The 24,209-nt window shown below is 35.8% G+C and overlaps 1 protein-coding gene across 2 annotated transcripts; it reads left to right on the forward strand.

The window, feature by feature from the left end:
* Window positions 1-104: 104 nt before the first annotated feature.
* Window positions 105-24,209, forward strand: PNISR (PNN interacting serine and arginine rich protein). Of its 2 annotated transcripts, XM_065888474.1 has the most exons (13): window positions 105-207; window positions 6,773-6,853; window positions 8,619-8,737; window positions 10,175-10,363; window positions 11,734-11,957; window positions 13,406-13,577; window positions 14,898-15,088; window positions 17,949-18,086; window positions 19,246-19,345; window positions 20,075-20,128; window positions 21,195-21,365; window positions 22,845-23,931; window positions 24,179-24,209. In XM_065888474.1, exons 3-13 carry the CDS (start codon window positions 8,650-8,652, stop codon window positions 24,207-24,209), a joined length of 2,445 nt encoding a protein of 814 aa, XP_065744546.1. In that variant the 5' UTR covers window positions 105-207; window positions 6,773-6,853; window positions 8,619-8,649. The 2 variants fall into 2 exon arrangements, with proteins under 2 accessions (XP_065744546.1, XP_065744547.1); XM_065888475.1 differs by lacking the exons at window positions 11,734-11,957; window positions 13,406-13,577; window positions 14,898-15,088; ... (4 more) ...; window positions 22,845-23,931; window positions 24,179-24,209 and having other exon boundaries at window positions 143-207; window positions 8,623-8,737; window positions 10,175-11,496.

The raw sequence follows: 24,209 nt of genomic DNA on the forward strand, positions 1-24,209 counted from the left end.
CAATGTTAACCGGGTACAGTCACGTGGTCAAAGACCTGGCTGGGGGACAGTATGGCTTCAAATGACAAACGGATGTTATTATTATTCACTTCCGGGTGAGACTAATCGGGCGCCATCTTGTCTTGTTCGCGAAGAAGTAGAAGCATCGAAAGGGTTGGAGAGGTATTATAGGAACGGTGGCGACACGGTGTTCCGGAATCAGAGTGGGTAAGTGGTGGAGAACGATTAGGCGTGGGGACTTTCCGGTTCATTAGAATCTTCTTGGTTTCTGTGGCGAAGGTAGTATAACTTAAACACGTAGGCTGCGTACGCTGCCTGGCGCGACCGCTGGAACCTCATCTCCCTTAAAGCGGTGGCGTCCGCTTGACTTGGTGAATCACGGCGCTGCTCCCGGTTTAAAGGAAATGTTCGTATTAAGGAGAGTGCTCGCGACCTCTCCCTCTAACTGTGAGAGTTCCCTCTAGGAAGAGAAGGGAGTGATTGTTGGGCTCCCGACCGGCCGTTAAGCACTGCGCGTGCGCAGTGGGAATCCCCCCCCCCCTTCTGGGGAGGGGGTGCAGGGGAGTAGAGGAGGAAGGGTCCCGGACCTGGACCTTCTCTGCTGTTCACCTCCGATTCCGCAGGCGCAGCGAAGGGCAACGGTGTCCTTTTAACTAACTACAGTTAGGTTCCTTAGTTTGTATTAACCTTGTGTTTTTAAAGTCATAGACACTGTGTTAAGTAAGGTTCGGGAAAGAAGGAGGTAGCTTCCAACGTTTCAGTTTTATTATCCTGTGATGGATATTATTGTCATCTGAACATCATGGGTACTCGACACATTTTGGTTGTTGGTGGTTAATTCATGGAACAACAAAATAAACTTGGAATTTCTGGTTTGAGTGCAGCAAGGCAAACGCAACAAAAACCAGAACCTTGAAGGTGTTTTGTAAGGTGTTACGTGGCTGTAGGTAAGGTAACAGTAAATCAGTTCTTTTAAGATGGTGTTGATTGAGACTGTATGTTAAAATTTTGTTGTTGTTGTTGTTAATAGACTTTGCTTTTTTAGGACAGTTTTGATTTACAGAAGAATTGAGCAGATAGTACAGAGTTACCATATGAACTACCCCCCAACCCCCCTCAGAGAGGTTTTCCTATTGTTAACATATATTAGTATGGTACATGTACATTTGTCACATTGAATGGACCAATATTGACACGTTATTGTTATTTAAAGTCCATAGTTTATTCACATTTCCTAAGTTTAAACCTAATGTCCTTTTTCTAGCCCAAGATCCTATTTAGAACACCCTATAACATTTAATTGTCATGTGTTCTTAGTCTTCCTTGGTTGTGACAGTTTTTCAGGCTTGTTTTCTATGACTGTTACAGGCTGAAAATTCTTACAGTGAAGACCTAACTTCAGTGTCTCAGAATATGACTGTATTTGGAGATAGGGTCTTTAAAGAAGTAAAATGGGGTCATTAGGGTAGGCCCTGTGTGCTATAATGGTGTCCTTATAAAAAGAGCAGTACACAGAGGGAAGACCACATAAAGACAAAGGTAGGAGACAGCCATCTACAAGCCAAGAAGAGAGGCCCCAGAATGAAACCCACCCTGATGACAGTTTGATCTTGGACTTCTAGCCTCCAGAACTATAAGGAAATAAATTTCTGTCGTTTGAGCTACCCAGTCTGTGGTACTTTGTTATGGCAGCCCTAGCAAAGTAATACAGTGACCTTGACAGTTTTGAGGGGTACTGGCTAGGGATATTGTAGGGTGACCTGCTATTGGAATTTGTCTGATGTTTTTCTCATGATAAGACTGGTATTAGGGGTTTTGAGGAATAAGATCACAGAGGTAAAATGCCTTTTTCATCACATTCTATCAAGGCTACATACTATGAACATGACTTATCATGTTGATATTGTCCTTGATCACCTGCTTGAGGTAGTATTTGTCTAATTTCTCCACTGTAAAGTTACTCTCCTCTGTCCACTCCCTCCTTTCCATATTGTACTCTTTGGGAAGGAAGTCCCTTTGCACAAAGCACACTGAAGGAGTGGAGAGTTAAGCTCTCCCTCCTTTAGGGTGGAGTATCTACATAATTTATTTGGAATCCCTCCGCATGGAAGATTTGTCTCTTCCCTCCAATTTTTTTGTCAGTAAGGATTCAATAGATATTTATGTCATAATTTGTGTTATAATCCAGTACTACTTTATTTTATTGCCCAGATTGTTCCAGTTTTGGACATTGGTAGCTCCTTCAGTTGTCTACTGTGCACCTTTGACATGCCCCCATCTTCCTCCTCCCCCCTTTTTTCCCCTCCTCCTTTTTCTGAGCATCTTCTTACTTCCTGGCACTACAAGATGCTCCAGGCTCATTTTGTGTATTTCTTGCCCCAGTTCTAAGAATCAGCTATTTCTCTAATGATCCCTGATTCCTTTCCTTTGTTAGAGAATGGTATTAGAACCGAGACATGTGTTCTTGTTGCCACTGAGGGGTTGTTTCCTTTAGGCTTTTTACATTTCTTTTTTTTCTTCCAAATTTATTTTTCAATTATCACTTTTTTTTGGTATCTATAACCAAAGTATTCAATTCTCCAATATTTTTTGACTACCTTTCTTGAGCTGCAGACTACAAAGTATTTCAGTATATACTAAAATGCATGTCACATCAAGTATCAAAAAAGGTTACTACCTTTCAAATAATTACAAGATTAACTTTGTTAGTGCCATTTCCACCTAATCTGAATTGATCCAAATGATTTCTTTTTGACTTTGAGATCCATTACCTGGAGTGTAAGACTGAAATGGCAGGGGAGAAGAGGATTGTTGCGTTTTGTGGTTTCTAAACTTTGTGTTTGATGTGAGAAACATTTCATTATATGCACCAAAGGATGGGTGTGTTACTGTATTTCTTTGATTTTGCAATTGATGCTTAAGGGCTTTAAAACAATCACTACAGTTTCATTCTCATTTATCTGTCACATGGTCTAAGGGATGACTTTTGCAAATATTAATGTTTGTCATTTAAGCAAGTAATTTTAAGAACCTCAGAGCAATGAATGTTCTAATATAGAGTCATCTAAGAAATAAGATAAATGACACTCATTTCTGGCTGTGTTAGTTTCTTAGGGATGCTGTACCAAATTACCACAAACTGGCCTTAAAAACAACAGAAATTTGTTCTTTCACAGTTCTCCAGGCTACAGATATGACTGAAATAAAAGATTTGGTAGGCTCATACATGTGTGCTCGACAGCCCTCTCTCTCTCTCTCTCTCTCTGTCTCTGTCTCTCTCTCTCTGTCTCTCTCTCTCTCTCTCTCTCTCCGTTTCTTTTCTTTTCTTTCTTCTCTCTTCTGTCTCTCCTCTAGGGGAGGATCCTTCCTTGCCTCTTTCTAGTTTCTGTTGGTTCCCAGCAATCTTTGGCTTTCCTTGGCTGTAGACACTTTATTCCAGTCTCTGCTTCTGTAGTCATGTGGCATTCTCCCTGTCTTGTGTCTTCTTCTAAAAGCACTAATCATTACTGGATTAGGACCTGCTTTAATCCAGTATGACCTCAACTTAACTGGACTACGTTTGCCAAGACCCTATTTCCAAATAAGGTCATGTTCACAGTTAATGGGAGTGGAGGTAGGACTTCAACATATCTTCTAGGGGGACACAAGTCAATCCATAACACTGGTCAAATTCATAAACTAGATTTTTATAGCTCTGTGCGATAATGTGCATAATCTGCAGCAAATCCTGGTTGTTGATCTTTCTGTTCTTCCCAAATCCCAGTTGTTTCCAAGGAAATAGCAATTAATTTAACCCTGTAAAGGGAAAGTCTTGTAGCCTGGCTCATCAATTATCACATTTCTCTAAACTTGAGAAATGGAGCTTAAGAATCTTTAAAATTAAAGCTAAAGGAAGAATAAATAAATTGGAATTGATTTTTGATGTTATAAAGTCAGAGTAGCAGTACTAGAGTTTCATCTTCATTGTTGAATATTAATATATTTACTTGATAATAAATTTCAGTGAATGAGTAAATTATTTTACCACTTAATATGGGCAAAGCACTTTGGAGAATTCAAATAACTATTAAGACATTTTCACTGCCCTCAAGAAGATTCTCGTTTGAGCCAAGACAAAATACGTGAAGATTTTCATGACCAGCTTCCTGATTCTTCGTATCTTTAAAAATCTGTAGTAGATTTATTTTAAAAAATACACACTCATGGTTAAATAATTCAAAGAATATAGAAAGATAGTGAATAAAAAATTAAAATTAACTCATCTCTGTTTTCCCTTTCCAGAGCTTACCAATTTTAAGAGGTTTTTGGTAATTTAGGAATTTTCTATACTAAATTGTGTTCTTCTTTAAAAAAAAGGAACTTCAAGTGGCATCATTATTCATCCTGTATCACATGATTTTTTTCACTATACAATTCATAATACAGTTCGTACATCAGTGTATGTCAGCATATAAAAGTCTACTTTATTCATTTTAATGGCTGAATAGGAGTCCACTGTATGGTTCACTCTTATCTCACCTACTGCCCTTTGAGTGTCTCTGAAAGCAGATGTTCACTGTTACAGACATGCTGCAGGTTTTTGAGTTACATGGTGTGTATGCTCATCCATGGTTTTAAGTCCTTGAAGTGGAGTTGCTGGGTCAGAGGGATGATTATTTACAATTTTGATAAAATACTTTAATGCTAACTTGTCTTCCAAAAAGACTGAACATTTGGTGTTTTACCTACACCCTTGTTCAATACACCCTCTGTAGCCAAATAAAGTTTCTCAATTGCAGATTTAATTGAAGCATTTTATTAAATAGCTTCTTACTTCTTACTTCCTTGACTTTTACTGTTACCTTCTTTGCTGCGTTTTATTCTGCTCTGTTTCTCACAGTTTCACATCCTTTCCATATTTTTCTCAGCCTAAGTGTATCAATCATTGTATTTGAATAATAGCGTCTATAAAAACTTTAGGGGGAAAAGAGATTTGGAAAGCATAGTAAAACTAGAAGCGGTTGGTTTTAACAAACAGAAAAATGGCTACAAATAATACAGATCACTCTTGAAAATATGCAAGTAAAAGCTCTTTGTGCGTAGGAAAACATGGAAGTTTTTGTTTTGTTTTAATAAAAGCTGCAACCTATGATATTGTGAGAAGTAGGGACATTCCAAAGATAAAATGAAATCTGGATAAGTCTTAGATTGCTTTAAGAGAAGATAATGGAATTGAGTAGAAGTGGATTGGCTTGATCACCTGTCCCCACCTCCAGTTGTAAACTTGAGTGCTATCAAAAACAATACTGAGAAAGTCTTAGTGGTGATATTGACCACTACTTATTGAAGCTTTCTGTGCCAAGTTTTTATATGTTTCCCATTTAATCCTCACAGTAACCCTATGAGGTAGACATTTATTACATTCACCACTTTACAGATGAGAAAACCAAGGATTAGAGAGTAGTTAATTTGCACATATTCACACAGCTAGTGAGTGGTATAGGCAGGCATCATGAACCAGGGCTTGTGTTCTTAAGTCTAGGTGACAAGTGGTAATCAGAAAACTTAAAAGGGGAATTGAAAACGTTGGTCGTGATAACCATTAAACAGGAGTAAGTAAAAGAAACTTAGTTTAGAGTGATTTCTAGAAAAGTAAGTCTATGTATTGGAAAGGATGATAGGGAGTCAATATACATCATTTTCATCATTAAAGTGGTTTTATTGTGTGCACATCTATTTGCAACTCCAGTACGCACTGTGTAGCGCTAGTTATAATGCCTACATTGTATGAGTTTACAACCTGCGACAGAAAAATCTATGCACTGAACTCTGATGTGCCATTAGAGCTTTGGAAAACATAGCAAGCTCTGCTTACACCAGCTTTTTTGGTTCTCCTGTATATAGTCAACAGCTTTCTTATCATTAACCTTTAAAAGTAAACAGAGGGAAAGAAGAACCTATAGACCATTCGTTTATTCATTTGCTGCTTAGTGACTGCTGGTCACTTGCTTTAGGGCAGCAAGAAGCTGTCTGGTACCTTTGGAAGGTAAAAAGATGAATGCATTTGTCTTTCTATCAGCTTTAAAAAGGTATTAATCTGGGTATTAATCTGGAGACTTCCCTGGTGGTCCAGTGGTTAAGACTTTGCCTTCCAGTGCAGGGGGGTGCAGGTTTGATCCCTGTTGGGGAGCTAAGATCCCACATGCCTCATGGCCAAAAAACCAAAACATAAAAACAACAGAAGCAGTAATGTAACAAATTCAATAAAGACTTTAAAAATGGTCCACATCAAAGAAAATCTAAAAAAAAAAAATCTAATGGGAAGAAGATGAAACCGTTTGAGGGACAAGTTGTTCTCACCTTGCTGATGTAATTTTTAAACTTAGAATTCCATAGAAAAATCTGAATTTATTACCTTATTTGTACCATTTAAGTTCATATCAGATGGATGAAATCTTTTAAAATGTTTGTTGTTCCTTTTTTTCTCAGCATATATAACAATTCCTAAATTGCTTGACATTGTTTTGTATTGTTAATGAATTGTTCAAGTAAATAAAAAGGATATTTTTGAAAGAAAAATGTTTTTAAAGCTTTGCCTTCTCATTTGTGATGTACCTGTTTCCCTTAACTTTATAATGGTAAATCTTTTCTCATTATAAAATTAATGGAAGAGAAAGTTCAAATTAATTTGGAGATGATCACACTTCCGTGTTGCAGCTCTAGAATTTATTTTTATTAGTTCAAATAGCTCTTCATAATTTAAGTGCAAACATACACTTTTTTTTTTTTTCAGGGCATAAGTAATCTTGCTGCTATGCTTCCAAGCTGTCGTTCTGAATCAACCTAAATTTTAAACAGAAGGTGAACCTCTGAGGTCAGTCAAAATAGCAGTTGGTATTTCTTCTGGGTGTTCCTCTTTATTTATTTAGTTACCTTTTAATTAAAGTTAATTAAAGTTTTCAAGAGTGCTAATGAGTTATTGGTCTTTAAAGGGCTTTAAAGGTATAGTAAGTATTTTTAGCTTGGAATTGATACCCAGTACAGTTGTTGGCCTCAGGTGTGGTACTATTTAGTGCCTATTTTGCCTTATTCTAATAATCCCATTATAATAGAATATTGTACAACTAGAAGATAAGTGCACTTGTCTCATAAGTAAACAAGGTATAACAAAGGAATGCATCTTTCCTAATGTACAGTGTTCTTCAATTGAGAGGTCAGGATCTGCCATTGACAGAACTATGTAACATTCTGAGAATGCTGCAAAGACTGGTTGCAAGCTCTAAGAGCCTGGATTGTAGTAGCCAATTGTCGTATTAAAGTTGGTGTCTGTTACTTCCTTAATATCTGGCTTTCCCACTTTTTGTGACCCTGCAATAAATACTAAGGCGTAGTTTTGTATTATTTTTAGAATAGAGGAAAAGGTCAGTCTGACAGGATTCATTTAGTAAACATTTATTTAATGCCTGCTATGTGCTAAGTCCTGGGGTACAAAAATGAAGAAACATACTCTGCTTACTATGTGTGTCATTGGTTCTTGAATAGGGTTGTATATCAGTGTTGGATGAAGTACAGAAATAAAATGACTGTAAGCATTTAAAACTTTTTATTATGGACGTTTTCAAACTAGTTTACAGATAAGTAAACTAGTGATGAACCCCCCTGCCCCCATACTCATCACCTAGATTTAATAGGTATTAATGTATGTTTTTCCCCTCTTCTTTTCCATGTTAATTATATGTTAAGAAACCTGGTCTTGGGTAGTTCTCTGGTGGCCTAGTGGTTAGCATTCCGGGCTTTCACTGCAGTGACCGGGTTCAATCCCTGGTCAGAGAACTGAGGTCCCACAAGCTGTAAAATGCGGCCCCCCACCAATAAAAAGGAAAGAAAAGATACCTGGTTTTGTGGACTGTCTCACCTTCTAGATTTGTCTGATTGTTTCTTTTGATACTATTTGGCCAGTACCTTTGTCCCCTAATAACTCCTTTACACTGAAAGTGAGAGCTGAAAGCTCAATTGGATTCAGGTAAACATTTTTGGTGAAAATATTCATAGTGATTCTGGGGATGTAATTTTGTATCTCGTGAGGAGACACTTAATCTGTAGGGATGATATTTCGGCAACCTTTGAATTTTTGATTTCCCATCAACTTTTCTTCAAAGACTGCCTGAATCAGCTGTTTTTATTAGGTTTGACAATATGGCAATTTTCTAAGTCTTTTCTACCTTATGCATTCATTAACTATAATTTATAAGGAAGAGTTTTCCTTCATTAGCTAGAGCTATTTGGTTACCCTCTTCAGTGAGCCTTGCTTTGAGGGAGGCTAAATCACTTTTTTTAAATAATCTTCAAAATAATTACATTTCCAGAGAGTTATATTGGGAAAAATTATATTTTTCCCCCTTTTGAGCTAAATTGAATAGAGCTATGCTTGCCCCCAAACTCTTGACATCAGCATTAACATGAAATTTTCTACTCTTGCTTGCCAACTAAAAAATTCCAATTGCCTTTGGCAACCTTTTGAGCAGAATTTTAGAGCTCTGATCACATAAATGTATCATCATATAATAATTTCTGATGTGTGAGCTTTAACATTAAAGAACACTCATTCTCATTTTTAAGCTATGTTTATTTTGTTGAAGACAGAAAACCAGATACACTTTAAAAGTCAGGATGTGGGATCAAGGAGGACAGCCTTGGCAGCAATGGCCCTTGAATCAACAACAGTGGATGCAGTCATTCCAGCACCAGCAGGATCCAAGTAAGGAAACAAATTAAATTTGGGGAGCGGGGGAGGGGTGTGTATAGAGATGAGTGGGACATAGGCACTGGAATTAAGGGAGGTAGAGTTGGGATTGGTTTATTGGATCATTTTATGGTCAGATTTTAATTTTTTCTTGTAAATAATCTTACCTAGCATACATATTAGGGAATGGATTTCCCTTTGGAAGATTTCCTCAAAGAGTAGAAAGCTTTATGTAGATTTTAATATTTTTAAAACTGATTTAGTTCTTGTTTTCTAAAGAAAGAGGAAAGTCTTAAATGTGTTGCTTAATCATACTTTTGTTAATTCGGTATCTTAAAATTCTATGTAGATCATAGTCAACTGATGGTATGCTGTATCATTTTTAAATTTCTCTTTAATATGGAATATTTCAAGCATATACAGATGTAGAAACGAGTATAGGGAGCCCCCATTTATTACTTAGCTCCTGCAGTGGTTAATTCATAGCCAATTTTAACCTGATATGACCCCTTCCACTGTCCTGCCTTGACTGGGTTAATCTTATCCTATTTCTTTTTTTTAATAGCTACATAGCATTCTGTTATAGGACTGTACTGTAATAAATCCACTTTTAGATGACAGATTGTCTGTGACTTTTTGCTTTTTGAAGTCATTCCCATAATTTTGTATATGTACCATTATTACTTGTCCAATTATTTTCTTAGGAAAAAAAAATCTAAGAGCTAGGTTTGATAGATCACAGTTGTACATTTAAAAGTTTTAGATGTACATTGTCAAGTTTAACTTCATTTTCATCAAAAGGTATGAGAATGTATTTATTTAATCTTTGCTAAACTGAGATGTAAAAAACTGTATCTTAATCTACTTTGTTTACTTTATTAATAGAATTAGATCTTAAAATGTTAACTATAGATATATGATGAAAGGAGGAACTTTAAGATAGCAGAAACAATGAATTTTGAATAAAGAATGGCTAAGAAGTTGTTAAGGAGATATATTTTGACTAGAGAAGGGAGTTAAAGATGCTAAAGAAGGGTGACTGAGAAGGAACGAGAATAGCTATCTATATTCACGTGAGGTATATAGGATCCAGAGTAGACCTGTTAGAGAAAGAGTGAGGTTAATCATTTGTTTACATAGTGGTTTAAAAAAGGAATAAGAGTTTTAAAAAATTCAGTAAACTTAAGGTGCAGGGAATAAATTTTCTTATGAGTTAATATTAGAAATTGGTTAAGTGTTTTTGTGGATGTCTTAAGTAATTTTCTGGATGTCTTAAGTAATTTTTATTATTTTATAGCCTGAGTATGGGTTATTTTTATTTTCAACTATAACATTGTGTAATATTTAAAATCTCTAGTAAGGAATAACTGAGAAGCTTGTTTTACATAGAGGCACTGTTTTTTTAGCTCCTACATTCTGAATGCCAAATTCTGCTATGTTAAATTATGTTAGGCCAGATTGACTGGGCTGCATTGGCTCAAGCTTGGATTGCCCAAAGAGAAGCTTCAGGACAGCAAAGCATGGTAGAACAACCACCAGGAATGATGCCAAATGGACAAGATATGTCTACAATGGAGTCTGGTCCAAACAATCATGGGAATTTCCAAGGGGATTCGAACTTTAACAGAATGTGGCAACCAGGTTTGTTGTTTATGTTTTCCAAATTTTAGGACTATTTTTAAAATAAAATGAGGATTAAAATTAAATTGTTTAATTTGCTTAGTTTTATGACTTCTTGAAATTAATGCTTCTTAAAGACTAGGCAGTTTCAATTATATTTGACCTTGAAATTTTGTGGTTAAAATTATTCTATACTCATCTGCTAGCATTGTGGCACTCAGTTTGATTCTTTTCTTGGTTCTTCATTCCTAGGCTGACAGGGGCTGGGAACACTGGAAACCTCACTTGGCATCTAGGGAAGAGAGCATTCTATGTCTCTCTGTTGCAACCTCTGGCCTTTTCAGCAGCAGCACTGGCAGAGCAAAACATGTCTAGTCTCTAATTAAAGAAAAATTGTGTCACTATGTGACAAATTAGTCTGTCAAATATACTCTGCCCCTACCATGCACCCATCTCTCTCTTCCCTTTTTTTCAGATAGTGAAGATCTTCCATAAGTTTTTATCTGTTTATTTTTTTTTGTTTGTTTGCTTTTTTACTTCGCAGTATGACTAGGTTCCTTGATGCTAGTTCGGTTTTCTATGACTTGTGTTATTAATTATTTAACAGTCACTTCACATTTTTATAGGTGAATCTTATTTTGATTATGCTAATGGTGGAGTCATAGCTCCTTTTCTTTATTAGTACTTATTGTTTCTCAATGTAAGAATGGAAAACTCAGGAAGTAATCCTCTAATAACACTTTTAAAAGAATAACGAATATTCTAATCTTTAATACTGAGAAGTAGTTCATTTCTAGTTTTCTGGAGTCTGTGCCAAATTTTCCCACATTTGAAAATGTTTTGGTTCCTAAGTTCATCAGTGATTCACCCTGGCATTCCCACTTCCCCAACTTTACTCTGCTGGTGTTCTTTGTGTCCCAGGCAAGTGATTTACCTCTGTGTGCCTCAATTTCCCTTCCTGAAATTGGCAAAAATAGTACCTGATTTCTCCCTACCTCACAGGGATGTTGTGAGGATAAATGTGTTCATGGAAGAAAGGAATTATATAAAAATCTCAAGGTATTATTTTTATGGTATTGTTACTGAACAGAAATAGAAAAATTCAACAGAAGATTGCTTTGGATTTTGTTATGTTCATTAAAAATAATTTTGGGCATTTGGTTTCCATTTGTTTAGGATATGAATTAGAGTGGAAGTTAGCTCATTCGAATTATTTATTAGATTAATTCATTGCTTATTTTTAAGGTATACAAAAGAAATTGGACCAAGAAGTCATAAATTTTTTAATGTGTTTCTTTACTGAAAAAATGTAGCTTTCTTGAGATCTTAAAGATGTGTGCTGATTTTGTTATAACCCCTGTTGAATGTTTTTATGCCTAAATCCTGAATAGAATGGGGAATGCATCAGCAGCCCCCACACCCCCCTCCAGAGCAGCCATGGATGCCACCAACACCAGGCCCAATGGACATTGTTCCTCCTTCCGAAGACAGCAACAGTCAGGACAGTGGGGAATTTGCCCCTGACAACAGGCATATATTTAACCAGAACAATCACAACTTTGGTGGACCACCCGATAATTTTGCAGTGGGGCCAGTGAACCAGTTTGACTATCAGGTGAAAGATATTTTGTTGCTTTAATATTGTAGATGTGCACGTAATCCATTCTTTGGAGGTGTCTCATCAAGAGTACCTAAGATATGTGTTTCACTTTTCAGTCTTGTACAGATAAGCACATATTATGTCTCAAAAAAAGTTATCAGTTTTTGAGTATTAAAATCATTAGATTTTTATTTTCTGGTTTTTGATTTGCTTAGGAAAATGGTATAAAGGATTGTTAGGGAAAAATTTGGATAAATGCAAAATGTGTAAGTGCAATAGCTATATGATGTTTTGTTTTCTAATTTCAAGATGGTACCTTTAAATATTAAATAAAGTTTAGAAAATGCACGGTAGTTGAATACATTATTTACCAAAAATTATGGTTAAGACATGAATAAAATACATGAAGAACATAGATCATCTTCCTAAATGCAATTCCTTCGGCTATGTAGAGTTAAGACATTTTCTAGTGTTGTCGTTTTTTTTCCATTCTGACATGACATGTTAATGGAATTGTACATAATTTTCTTTGTAGCATCTAATTCATTCCTAGGGACATAGAACTCTATGGGGAATAGTGTCGTTAAGAGGGGCTATATTTTCTCTAATCACTCTGCCAGGGTCCACCCTTAAATTATAGTGCTAGGTGTCATTTTGAAATAATTGATTGCAATCGTTACCTTTAAACTGAGCTATCATTTAAAATTTTGGAAAAAACTCATTTCACTAATTGTATGGATAATGGTCATAATCGTAAACAGTATTCACCTTGAGACAGTAATCCTCTTATTCATTCAGATACTTTTTGTATATGAATATTTGGTATACAGATAGGACAGTTTCTCTTTGTTTTGAAAAAATGTAGTAGTGGGGAGCTTCTACTTACACAACATTTGCTTGGTAGATCCCCATGCTAACAAGACAAAGAGCTCTGCTGGCATCTGGCTTAGAAAAGCATCTGAAAATGGCAAAGTTACAAAAAAAAAATATAATGTTATGATTCAGTAGCTTTTATCTTAGCTTAAAATAGATATTTCTTGCAAGATGATAGAAATAAGTTCATAACTAGGAAGTTGGAATTGATTTAAAACTTTTTTTTCCTGTGGTTTTCTAGTTACAGAAAAACTGGCATTTATTTGATTTCTTGGTAGTGGAAGGATATAAATGGATTCAGAATGAAAAAGCTCATTTATATATCCTTTTTTATACTTCTTGAATATAGTATATTATCAGCTGGATTTTATATGGCTCTTTGCATTTACGTAGGCAGAAAATCTTTATCTTTCTTAGGAAAAGTAAGCCTAGGTTCTTGGGGCTACAGAAATATCGGTGGATATTAGAACCATGGAATTCTTGGATTTGCTGCACACATGGATTTCTACTGTCCCAGTTCATAACACACGTGTGTCCCAGAGAGTATGTTGTATTAATGTGAAGAAAAATAAACTGCAATACTCTTTCAGCATGGGGCTGCTTTTGGTCCACCGCAAGGTGGATTTCATCCTCCTTATTGGCAACCAGGACCTCCAGGACCTCCGGCACCTCCCCAGAATCGAAGAGAAAGACCATCATCATTCAGGGATCGGCAGCGCTCACCTATTGCACTTCCTGTGAAGCAGGAGCCGCCACAAATTGGTAGCTATTTAAGTTTAGTGAACCACAATTGGCATGATTTTTTGATCATGCAAAAAGGATGTTTTCTTTTCATAAATTGTTCTAATACTCTGATATGTTAGGAAATGATACTTTAAAATCCTATCTTTTTATAGTCATAAACCTTAAAATTACAAAAAAGATGCATGCTATCTAAAATCTTTAAAGTTTTGAATATGTTTCTTTAAAATGAATCTTTACCTTAAACTCCAGGTTTTGTGATGAAATTTAAATTTATTGTGACCATAGCATGTTGATATTTCTTCAATGTTGATAGCTACATTATGCCAGTATATGATCAGTTCCCCCTTTAAAACCTCCTGTTTGTTCTCTATGGACTCTTTGCACTCTCAGTTCATCTGATATTACTGCTGTCAGATTAATTTATTTCACTTTCCATAGTGTTTGGCAGAAAATTTTAATTTTTAAATAACATAATAGAACTAGTTTATTGCAACTGACAAGTTACATATTTATGTTCCTTTTTATCTGGACATCCAAATCTAGCACTTAAGTCTTTCTCTTTTTTTTTTTGTCACAAAGTAGACATTTTAGAGAGATTCTAACTTCTGTTTTAACTTAAGGAATAATATTAGTTCAGGTGAATTCTTACTGTGAAGGCTTGTGGTTTTGTTTAATTCTGTTCTGTTTTCACATTTTAGGAAGCAGCATAGTATAACAGTTGCCTCTGAATTAGCCCACATCACTACTTATTGTCTTTGTAACCTTGAGCACATCACTTAATCTCTTTGAGCCTCGGTTTCCTCACTTAAAAAGAGATGGAGTAATAGTAGTGCTCTTTTAGGGCTTTTGGGGATTAAGAGAGATGATGGACTTCCCTAGTGCCTTGGCACATTATAAGCATTAAGGCAGTGTTCACTCTTGCTATTAAAATTGATGATTTTAAAGAAAAGCATTATGTTTAGTGGATTTTTTTATTTTTGGCGGTACGTGGGCCTCTCACTGTTGTGGCTTCTCCCGTTGCGGAGCGCAGGCTCAGCGGCCATGGCTCACGGGCCCAGCCGCTCCGCGGCATGTGGTATCTTCCCGGACTGGGGCACGAACCCGTGTCCCCTGCATCGGCAGGCGGACTCTCAACCACTGCTCCACCAGGAAAGCCCTGGTGGATTGTTTGTATTACCACTGCCTTGCTGGAGAATGATAGTATTTGTCACTAGCACTCAAGCGGCACCAGAATTATTTTTTAAGTTACAAAGATTGTAGAAATTTAAGAATAAGAAACTCATGCATTTACAGTTTTTACTTAGCTGACTTAGGAATATTTTGTCCCACGTGAAACAGATGCAGTAAAACGCAGGACTCTTCCAGCTTGGATTCGAGAAGGTCTTGAAAAAATGGAACGTGAAAAGCAGAAGAAGTTGGAGAAAGAAAGAATGGAACAACAACGTTCACAATTGTCCAAAAAAGAAAAGAAGGCTGCAGAAGATGCTGAAGGAGGAGATGGCCCTCGTTTACCTCAGAGAAGTAAATTTGTAAGTAGACACTCCTGACATAAAACTCCTTGTGACATCTGTGTGAAAAGTTAGTTGACTTTTTCTGTCTTATTTGACTTGGTATGATAATCTCTAGGTCCATCCATGTTACTGTAAATGGCATTATTTCTTTTTTATGGCTGAGTAATATTCCATTGTGTGTATATGGAATATTACACATGCACACCACGTCTTCTTTATTCATTCATCTGTCAGTGGCCATTTAGGGTACTTCCATGTCTTGGCTACTGTAAATAGTGCTACTGTGATCATGAGGGCGCATATATCTTCCTGAATTAGATTTCATCTTTTCTGGATATATGCCCAGGAGTGGGATTGCTGGATCATATGGGAACTCTATTTTTAGTTTTTTAAGGAACTTGCATACTGTTTTCCATAGTGACTGCACCAATTTACATTTACAAATATCATATGATATCATTTATATGTGGAATCTAAAAAAACAAGATACAAACGAACTTATTTATAAAACAGAATAGACTCACAGACATAGAAAAACTTATGGTTACCAAAGGGGAAAGGTGGGGGGAGGGATAATTTGGGAATTTGGGATTAACAGATACACACTACTATAAGTAAAATAAACAACAAGGACCTAGTGTATAGCACAGGGAACTTTGTTCAATATCTTGTAATAACCTATAATGGAGAAGAATCTGAAAAAAAAATAGGTATACTGAATCACTTGCTGTACTCCTGAAACATTGTAAATCAACGATACTTCAATTTTAAAAAAGTATTGAAATAAATAGATATTAATTTAGCTTATAAAAAAGTATTAGAGTAATATCCTTGAGATTACTTTCAGTAAGTATATTGGAGATTGTTTTTATGTATGTATTGTTGAGGGTAGTAAGGAGAAAGGGGACAGCAAATTTATAAAACATTTCATTCCAGAGAGAAATTATTCATTGGGGTGCTAGATAATAGGCTTTACCTTGACAAACAAGTCTGTGTTCTTTTGTTGTAGTACAGCTAACTCCTTAGTGATGGACTATAAAACAAAACTATACTTACACCAAAGGATGTAATAGCTTTCATAGTTTTTGACATAGGCGCTGAAAGTAACATAAAGTTTTAACTCTTTAAATCTCCATCAGTGGGCTTCCCTGGTGGCACAGTGGCTAAGAATCCGCCTGCCAATGCAGGGAACACGGGTTTGAGCCCTGGTCCGGGAAGATCCCACATGCCGCGGAGCCACTAAGCTCGTGAGCCACAACTACCGAGCCTGCGTTCTAGAGCCCGCGAGCCACAACTACTGAAGCACGCGCACCTAGAGCCCATGCTCTGCAACAAGAGAAGCCACCACAATGAGAAGCCCACCTACTGCAGCGAAGAGTAGCCGCTGCTTGCTGCAACTAGAGAAAGCCCGCATGCAACAATGAAGACCCAATGCAGTCAAAATAAATAAATATTTAAAAAAAAAAAAAAAGAATTCCATCAGTTAGTTAGGCATTGAGTGGCTTAGAAATTTTTTTGTTTAGCAACAGTATGCTCCTAGATGGTATGACAGCCACAGCACTGGCCAGTAATGCAATTCAGGAAATGGTTCTTCCTCCCAAGGCCATTTTCTGCTTCAGCAATAAGTCTCAAAGACAGCAGATTAACTCGACTTAAGCAGATTGGCTTTGCTTAAATTCCATGAGTGCCATAAATTACTTTTATTTTTTAACAAAAGAACCATGACAAAGATGTGATTTTATTCTGGGTGTTATACCGGTAAGAAACAACAGGCTGCCACTATTAAAGTTCACCTTTAACAAAGAAAAAAAAATTTTTTTCAAAAGACATGAAATAGTGGATTTTCAGGTTTGATGTTTTTTTTTAAGTGTCAAAAAAACTGGAGATTATCCTCCCTCTTCTCCCAGATGCTTTTGGACTTGTGTCACGTGTGTCTTCCCCTGGTTCAAATAGTCTTTCCATAGTTGTATTTAGGTGATCACCTTGTCTTTTACTTAGTAGGATTGTTAGAGTGACTATGGAATACTTCTTTGCCTAAAGAAGAGTCCCCTTTTTAAGGTATGCTCTCTGGATACTGAAAACCTAAAACCATTCAGAGAGACAAACTGCTGGTATTTCCTCTATCTGAAGTAGACCTCATTTCTTGCTTATCTGTCTGTTATGTAGCTAAAAAAAAGCAAATTTCACTAGCTAGCTGATATCTGGAAACTGACTTTAGATTTTTAAGTCACATGATTTTAGGTAAATAGCTTACATTTACAGCTGTAAAAGTTACACTGAGGGCTTCCCTGGTGGCGCAGTGGTTGAGAGTCTGCCTGCCGATGCATGGGACACAGGTTCGTGCCCCCGTCTGGGAAGATCCCACATGCCGCGGAGCGGCTAGGCCTGTGAGCCTGCGCGTCCGGAGCCTGTGCTCTGCAATGGGAGAGGCCACAACAGTGAGAGGCCCGCGTACCGCAAAAAAAAGAAAAAAAAAAAAAAAAAAAGTTACACTGAATAATATGACTGTGGTGCATTTATCCAAAATTCTACACGCCACTCATGTCAGGACCATCATATATAATGGATATTAATTAAATCAGTCTCTGGGCCTGATGTGCTTCTAGTTATTTATAAAATAAGGTAAAACTTAACTAAGGAAAAAAATTGAAAAATAATTGAAATTGATTCTCATAAGTCATCTTGTAGTCTTAATATTTCTTCTCAGGTAACATTTTAAATGAAATCTATAGCACAAAAATGTAATTTAGAGAAATTTCATTTTTATATATCTGTTTCATAGACTTTAATTTGGGTTTTAAAATAGAATATATAAGATAATTATTTTATATTATAAGCATGAATTTGGGCTACCTGAAAGTGCTATTACTTTTTTTAGGATAGCGATGAGGAAGATGAAGACACTGAAAATGTGGAGGCCGCAAGCAGTGGAAAAGTCACCAGAAGTCCATCTCCAGTTCCTCAAGAAGATCAAAGTGAACCAGAAATGACCGAAGAAGAGAAAGAGTATCAAATGGTAGAACATTAAATTTCTTACCTTTACCATGTACAGGCTTAAAAAAATTTTTTTTTAATTGAGGTGTAATTGACATGCTACATTATATTATAGGGTTTATCTTGTTTATAATTTTTTTTAATTATTGGTTGGCTATCAAACTTGAGAGAGAACTTGTGGAACAGTTATAAAATGTATATTTGCTGGGTGATAATGTCCGCAAAATCCAAGTAACATAATAGGAAATCACAGCTTATAAAGCAGTTATTTAAGCACATTTTTAAACAGTGTTTTACTACATGAGACCCAAGAGAACATTTATTATTTTTCTAAAATGTGTTTTTTGAATACTGAAAAAGATTAAAAGGCTGCATAGACATATAAATTTAGGAAGCACTGGATTGAACACAGTTAAACATATTTCTTCATTGCAAGATTTCTCAAAGACTTCAGTGCCTATAATGTGTATTGTCAGTTTCTGAGATTGGGAATATAATGTGCTGCGTTTCTCATATTGAAAGACCAGTGATATTTGAAATGTCTTTAGATGAAGCTGATTCAGTATACTCTTATTTTAGTAGATGAGTAATCTGAATCCCAGAGAGGCCCACATTTGAAACAGCTGTTGGTAGCCAAACCAGTGCTAGAATCCAGCTCTTATTTCAAGTCGATTGTACGCTGTGCTATAGTAATCAAGAAAAAAAGGACTTCATCTCACAGAATGGAATGACTGCCTTTTTGTTATTTTCCTTGTTTTTTTCCCCTCAAATTTTACTTTGAGCTGAGGGTTAATGTAAGTTCCTAAGTGACATAAGAAACTAGTATTGTGCTGCTTACTAATAATATTATCAAATGAAGGGATGTTCCTCTCAAAACACTTGTGGAAACTTTTATTAATAGGAACTTGAAAAAATTACTTTGTCTCTAGAATTAGAATTCAGTTTCTCTACTATACAGATAAATTCATATATATATTTTTTAATCCACATGATTTTAAAATTTTTAAAGTTTTGATAATACAATAATTTTCAAGATACTCTATTCCTTGGAATAGCTGGTCTGATCTCTTCTCTAAAAATGTTTTATAAAATGGCTTTGCCTTTTAATTTTTTTGAAAATGTCAAACTGTATCAGTAGCTATAATAAATTAGAAAAAAACATATAAAATATCCTTCCTTAGATGTTGCTGACAAAAATGCTTCTGACTGAAATTCTACTGGATGTCACAGATGAAGAAATTTATTATGTAGCCAAAGATGCACACCGGAAAGCAACGAAAGGTATATTGTGGGTGTTCTTGGTTCTCTTTTTCTGGGGGTCTTTTGGTTTTGGTGGCTACTTTGGACTTTTTTTGTTGTCCTTGTTGAATTACTAGCAGATTTTGAATATTCTCTTGCATGTTTTAACTCTTTGGGAAAGGTTAGATTTGTAGACGCCATATTAAAAACTATACAGATATTTTTGTTTTATCCAACCTACCTGAGGACAGATTAGCAGTTTTGCTGTTCTATAAAATGTATTGTGGAAAATTCTTGATGTTCAATTTCACCTGATTTTTTTATATATATATAGATACCATGGTATTGGTATATGATTTCTAATATAATTAGTTTGCCTAATGAATTATGAACCTTCAGAATTTTCACAGTTTACCACTTATAATTTTTACAGAAGCAGCTAATGTCCCCTCCCCCCCATATTTTTAGTAACACTTAAAAAGTATATTGAAAGAAAAATTTGAATTATGGGCCATACCTAAAAAAAAAAAAAAATACCACTGTACTGGTCAACATTTTTCCTCATTATCAACCAATTTCAGCTCACATCAGAATTATAATTTCAAGGCCAGACATGCTACTGGTTTAAAATGAATGTTATGTTTTTAATGTTTCTTCTCTCCCCAAAAAGCAGCAATAGTAGTAGATTTAACAATACCATAGACTCTCATGACTATGAAATCGTGGCTATTTGTGTTAACATGTTGTTCCTGTTGTTGATGTGATACAAAGCTCCTGCAAAACAGCTGGCACAGTCCAGTGCACTGGCTTCCCTCACTGGACTCGGTAAGTATTCTCCTTATTTGTGAGAGGGCCTTAAAGGGAAAAATGACACCTGTCTCTCTACGTGTTCTGTTTTGAAACTGTACTAGTCCTACACAGTTTATAAGATTTAGGTTTTAGGGTTATAGCCTCTAAAAGGGTTTTTTTTTTTTTTTTTACTAAAGCATTCACAGTGGGATTATTATAAATGTGGTGGCTAATTCATAGTTTATTAGTACAAGTTATAATAGTTCATAATTTAGCCATGATAGCATTTAAGCTCACTTTCAGAATTATTACATACATGCCATAGGGAAAAACCTATCCACTATTGCTCTTAAGGACCTTTATTTAGATTGTGTTGCAGCAAGTCAAGTTTTTACATAGAGGAAAGGGTTTATCTTACAGCATGATAGTACTGATGTGTTCGTAATTTGCAATTTGCATGATATATTATCAGGTATATAAGAGCTTGAATTTGCCTTTTCCACATCATCATTTCAAATTAATATTTGTGAGGGTCAACAGAAATGGGTAAAACCAAATGCCCATGTGATTTTGTTATGATTACTATTTAGATCACTTCAGGGTGGGGAGCAGTTTTAGCACCATGCCATTTCTGTATCAGTGAGAATTACAGTATTCCAACTTTGTTAGGAAAAAAATATTTAGCATCCCTTGGATTTCTAAGCTTTGAATAATGAAAGAGTTAATTTTAGAAATATTTTCAGGATCATCATAAATTTGAGTAAGGTAGTTTGAATTGATTATGCTTTAGTAAGGCTTTGTTACTGCCCTATTAAATGGCTTTGTTGGTTAGCATGGACAGTAAGACAGTCATTTTCAAGATTCCCTTATGGTGAGAAATATATGAAATATTCTTGAAAGAATAAGATACTAAGTATCAGTTTTCTTGAGGATTCTGTGTTCTCATTAAGCATTGTAATTTATACTCCTCCCCACCCCGAATAAGCATATTCTTCCAAGAAAAAGCAATGAAAAAAGAAATGAGCTTTCTTCTCGGACCTTAAAAAGTTTTTAGTGCCTAGAATAATTTTTACATATGATAGACTGGGCTTTATGCACACAGGTGGACTGGGTGGTTATGGATCAGGAGACAGTGAAGATGAGAGGAGCGACCGAGGTTCTGAGTCATCTGACACTGATGATGAGGAATTACGGCACCGAATCCGGCAAAAACAGGAAGCTTTTTGGAGAAAAGAAAAAGAACAGCAGCTGTTACATGATAAACAGATGGAAGGTATATCTTTTAGACTCAATGTTTGTACAGTTCTGTTCATATTTCTTTTTTTGAATTTTATTTCTTTTTTTTTGCGGTACGCGGGCCTCTCACTGTTGTGGCCCGTCCCGTTGTGGAGCACGGGCTCCGGATGCGCAGGCTCAGCAGCCATGGCTCACGGGCCCAGCTGCTCCGCGGCACGTGGGATCTTCCCGGACCAGGGCACAAACCCGTGTCCCCTGCATCGGCAGGTGGACTCTCAACCACTGCGCCACCAGGGAAGCCCCATATTTCTTTTTATTTTGTAACCAACTTAAAAATACCAAACGATAGAATCAAGGCTAGATTATAAATAATATGTGATGTAACTGAAACTAAGGTGTTTTGGCTCATTTGCAGTTTTTATCAAAGTTAAAGTCAAAATTGATTGTAAAAAGTTATAGTTTATAAAAGTTTTTTTGTTTTGTTTTGGGAGACATTAGTTCCATTGGCTGTAAGTTAAGCTATTTAGTGTATTTTTATTTCTTATTAAAGTTCTTAACAGGACTACCCTCGTGGTCCAGTGGTTGAGACTTCACCTTCCAATGCAGGGGATACAGGTTTGATTCCTGGTCAGGGAGCTAAGATCCCATGTGCCTCAAGGCCAAAAACCCAAAACATAAAACCGAAGCAATGTTGTAACAAATTCAATAAAGACTTTAAAAGTGGTCCACATCAAAAATTCTTTAAGAAAAAAAAAAGTTCTTAAAATGAAAAAACTTTTGAAAGGGGAAATATATTGTAAACTATTGAAAAGTAATTTGTAGCTAGCATATTTAAGGATAATAGAGGACTTTTTAGAAGGTTTTTTATGTAAAATGCTGTACATGTATACAGTTTTAGTTTATATAATGATACTAGGAATAATGAAAGAATACTTATTTAGAATTTCTTTTTTGAAAAGTCTTATTTGGACAATTTGAGAAGTAATTATTAAGAGTTAACAGCCAAAAATCTCCTATAAATTACTTACTTACCTTCAAGTTGCCTTACTGTACAAAAGGGAAATCTTTTCTTACTTGCTTTACTGTACCTCTACACTTTGGTACTCTATTGCTGTACTGTCCAGGAAAGCAGCTAACTGCATGTAGCTATTGAGCATTTCAAATGAAGCCAGCCCAAATTGAGATGTGCTGTAGGTATAAAATACACACTGTATTTCAAAGACTTTACATTAAAAAAAAAAAAGCAGAATATCTCAATATTCTTTTTAACTGATCACATGTTGAAATGATAATATTTTTTATATGTTGGGTTAATAAAATATGAAAATCAGTTTCACCTGTTTCTTTTTACTTTTTAAATGTAGCTGTTAAAAAACCCTGAATTGCTTATTGCATTCTATTTCTGTTGAATAGTGCTGCTGTATTTTTGTAGTCTGATAGCTTGAAATTTGGTAGCATGGGAGTGTTTTCATTGCACGTTTGCCTTTCTTACTGTTTTTGTCTTTTTCTGTTTCAGAAGAAAAGCAACAAACAGAAAGGGTTACAAAAGAGATGAATGAATTTATCCATAAAGAGCAAAATAGTTTATCACTACTAGAAGCAAGAGAAGCAGATGGTGATGTGGTTAATGAAAAGAAAAGGACTCCAAATGAAACTACGTCAGTTTTAGAACCAAAAAAAGAGCATAAAGAAAAAGAGAAACAAGGAAGGAGTAGATCAGGAAGTTCCAGTAGTGGTAGTTCCAGTAGCAATAGCAGAAGTAGTAGTACTAGTAGTACTGTCTCTAGCTCTTCGTACAGTTCTAGCTCAGGTAGTAGTCGCACTTCTTCCCGATCTTCTTCTCCTAAAAGAAAAAAGAGACATAGTAGGAGTAGATCGCCAACAATTAAAGCTAGGCGTAGTAGGAGTAGAAGTTACTCTCGCAGAATTAAAATAGAGAGCAATAGGGCTAGAGTAAAGATTAGAGATAGGAGGAGGTCTAATAGAACTAGCATTGAAAGAGAAAGACGAAGAAATCGAAGTCCTTCCCGAGAGAGACGTAGAAGTAGAAGTCGCTCAAGGGATAGGCGAACCAATCGGTCCAGTCGCAGTAGGAGTCGAGATAGGCGTAAAATTGATGATCAACGTGGAAATCTTAGTGGGAGCAGTCATAAGCATAAAGGTGAGGCTAAAGAACAAGAGAGGAAAAAAGAGAGGAGTCGAAGTATAGATAAAGATAGGAAAAAGAAAGACAAAGAAAGGGAGCGTGAACAGGATAAAAGAAAAGAGAAACAAAAAAGGGAAGAAAAAGATTTTAAGTTCAGTAGTCAGGATGATAGGTTAAAAAGGAAACGAGAAAGTGAAAGAACATTCTCTAGGAGTGGTTCTATATCTGTTAAAATCATAAGACATGATTCTAGACAGGATAGTAAGAAAAGTACTACCAAAGACAGTAAAAAACATTCAGGCTCTGATTCTAGTGGAAGGAGCAGTTCTGAATCTCCAGGAAGTAGCAAAGAAAAGAAGGCTAAGAAGCCTAAACATAGTCGATCGCGATCCATGGAGAAATCTCAAAGGTCTGGTAAGAAGGCAAGCCGCAAACACAAGTCTAAGTCCCGATCAAGGTAGTATACTTTTTAAAGTATTTTGTCTGATTTTTAAAAAAAAAAAATTTGACTGAATTTATGCAAAGTTGAAAGTGTCCTTTCTCTCTCTCTCTTTAATAAACTCAGTTTGGTACTTGATAAATGATCATAGTCTTAAGTAATTTTAGAAATCCTATATAATATTATTTATTTGAAAATTGCAGATTCTTTAGTATAAAATACATTTTTATTTTTAAATTTTATCTTTTCCCTTTCTTTTTTTCAGATCAACAACCCCTCCCCGTCGTAAACGCTGA

Source organism: Phocoena phocoena, chromosome 12 (assembly GCF_963924675.1).
Source record: "Phocoena phocoena chromosome 12, mPhoPho1.1, whole genome shotgun sequence".
NCBI classification, from domain to species: Eukaryota; Metazoa; Chordata; class Mammalia; order Artiodactyla; family Phocoenidae; genus Phocoena; species Phocoena phocoena.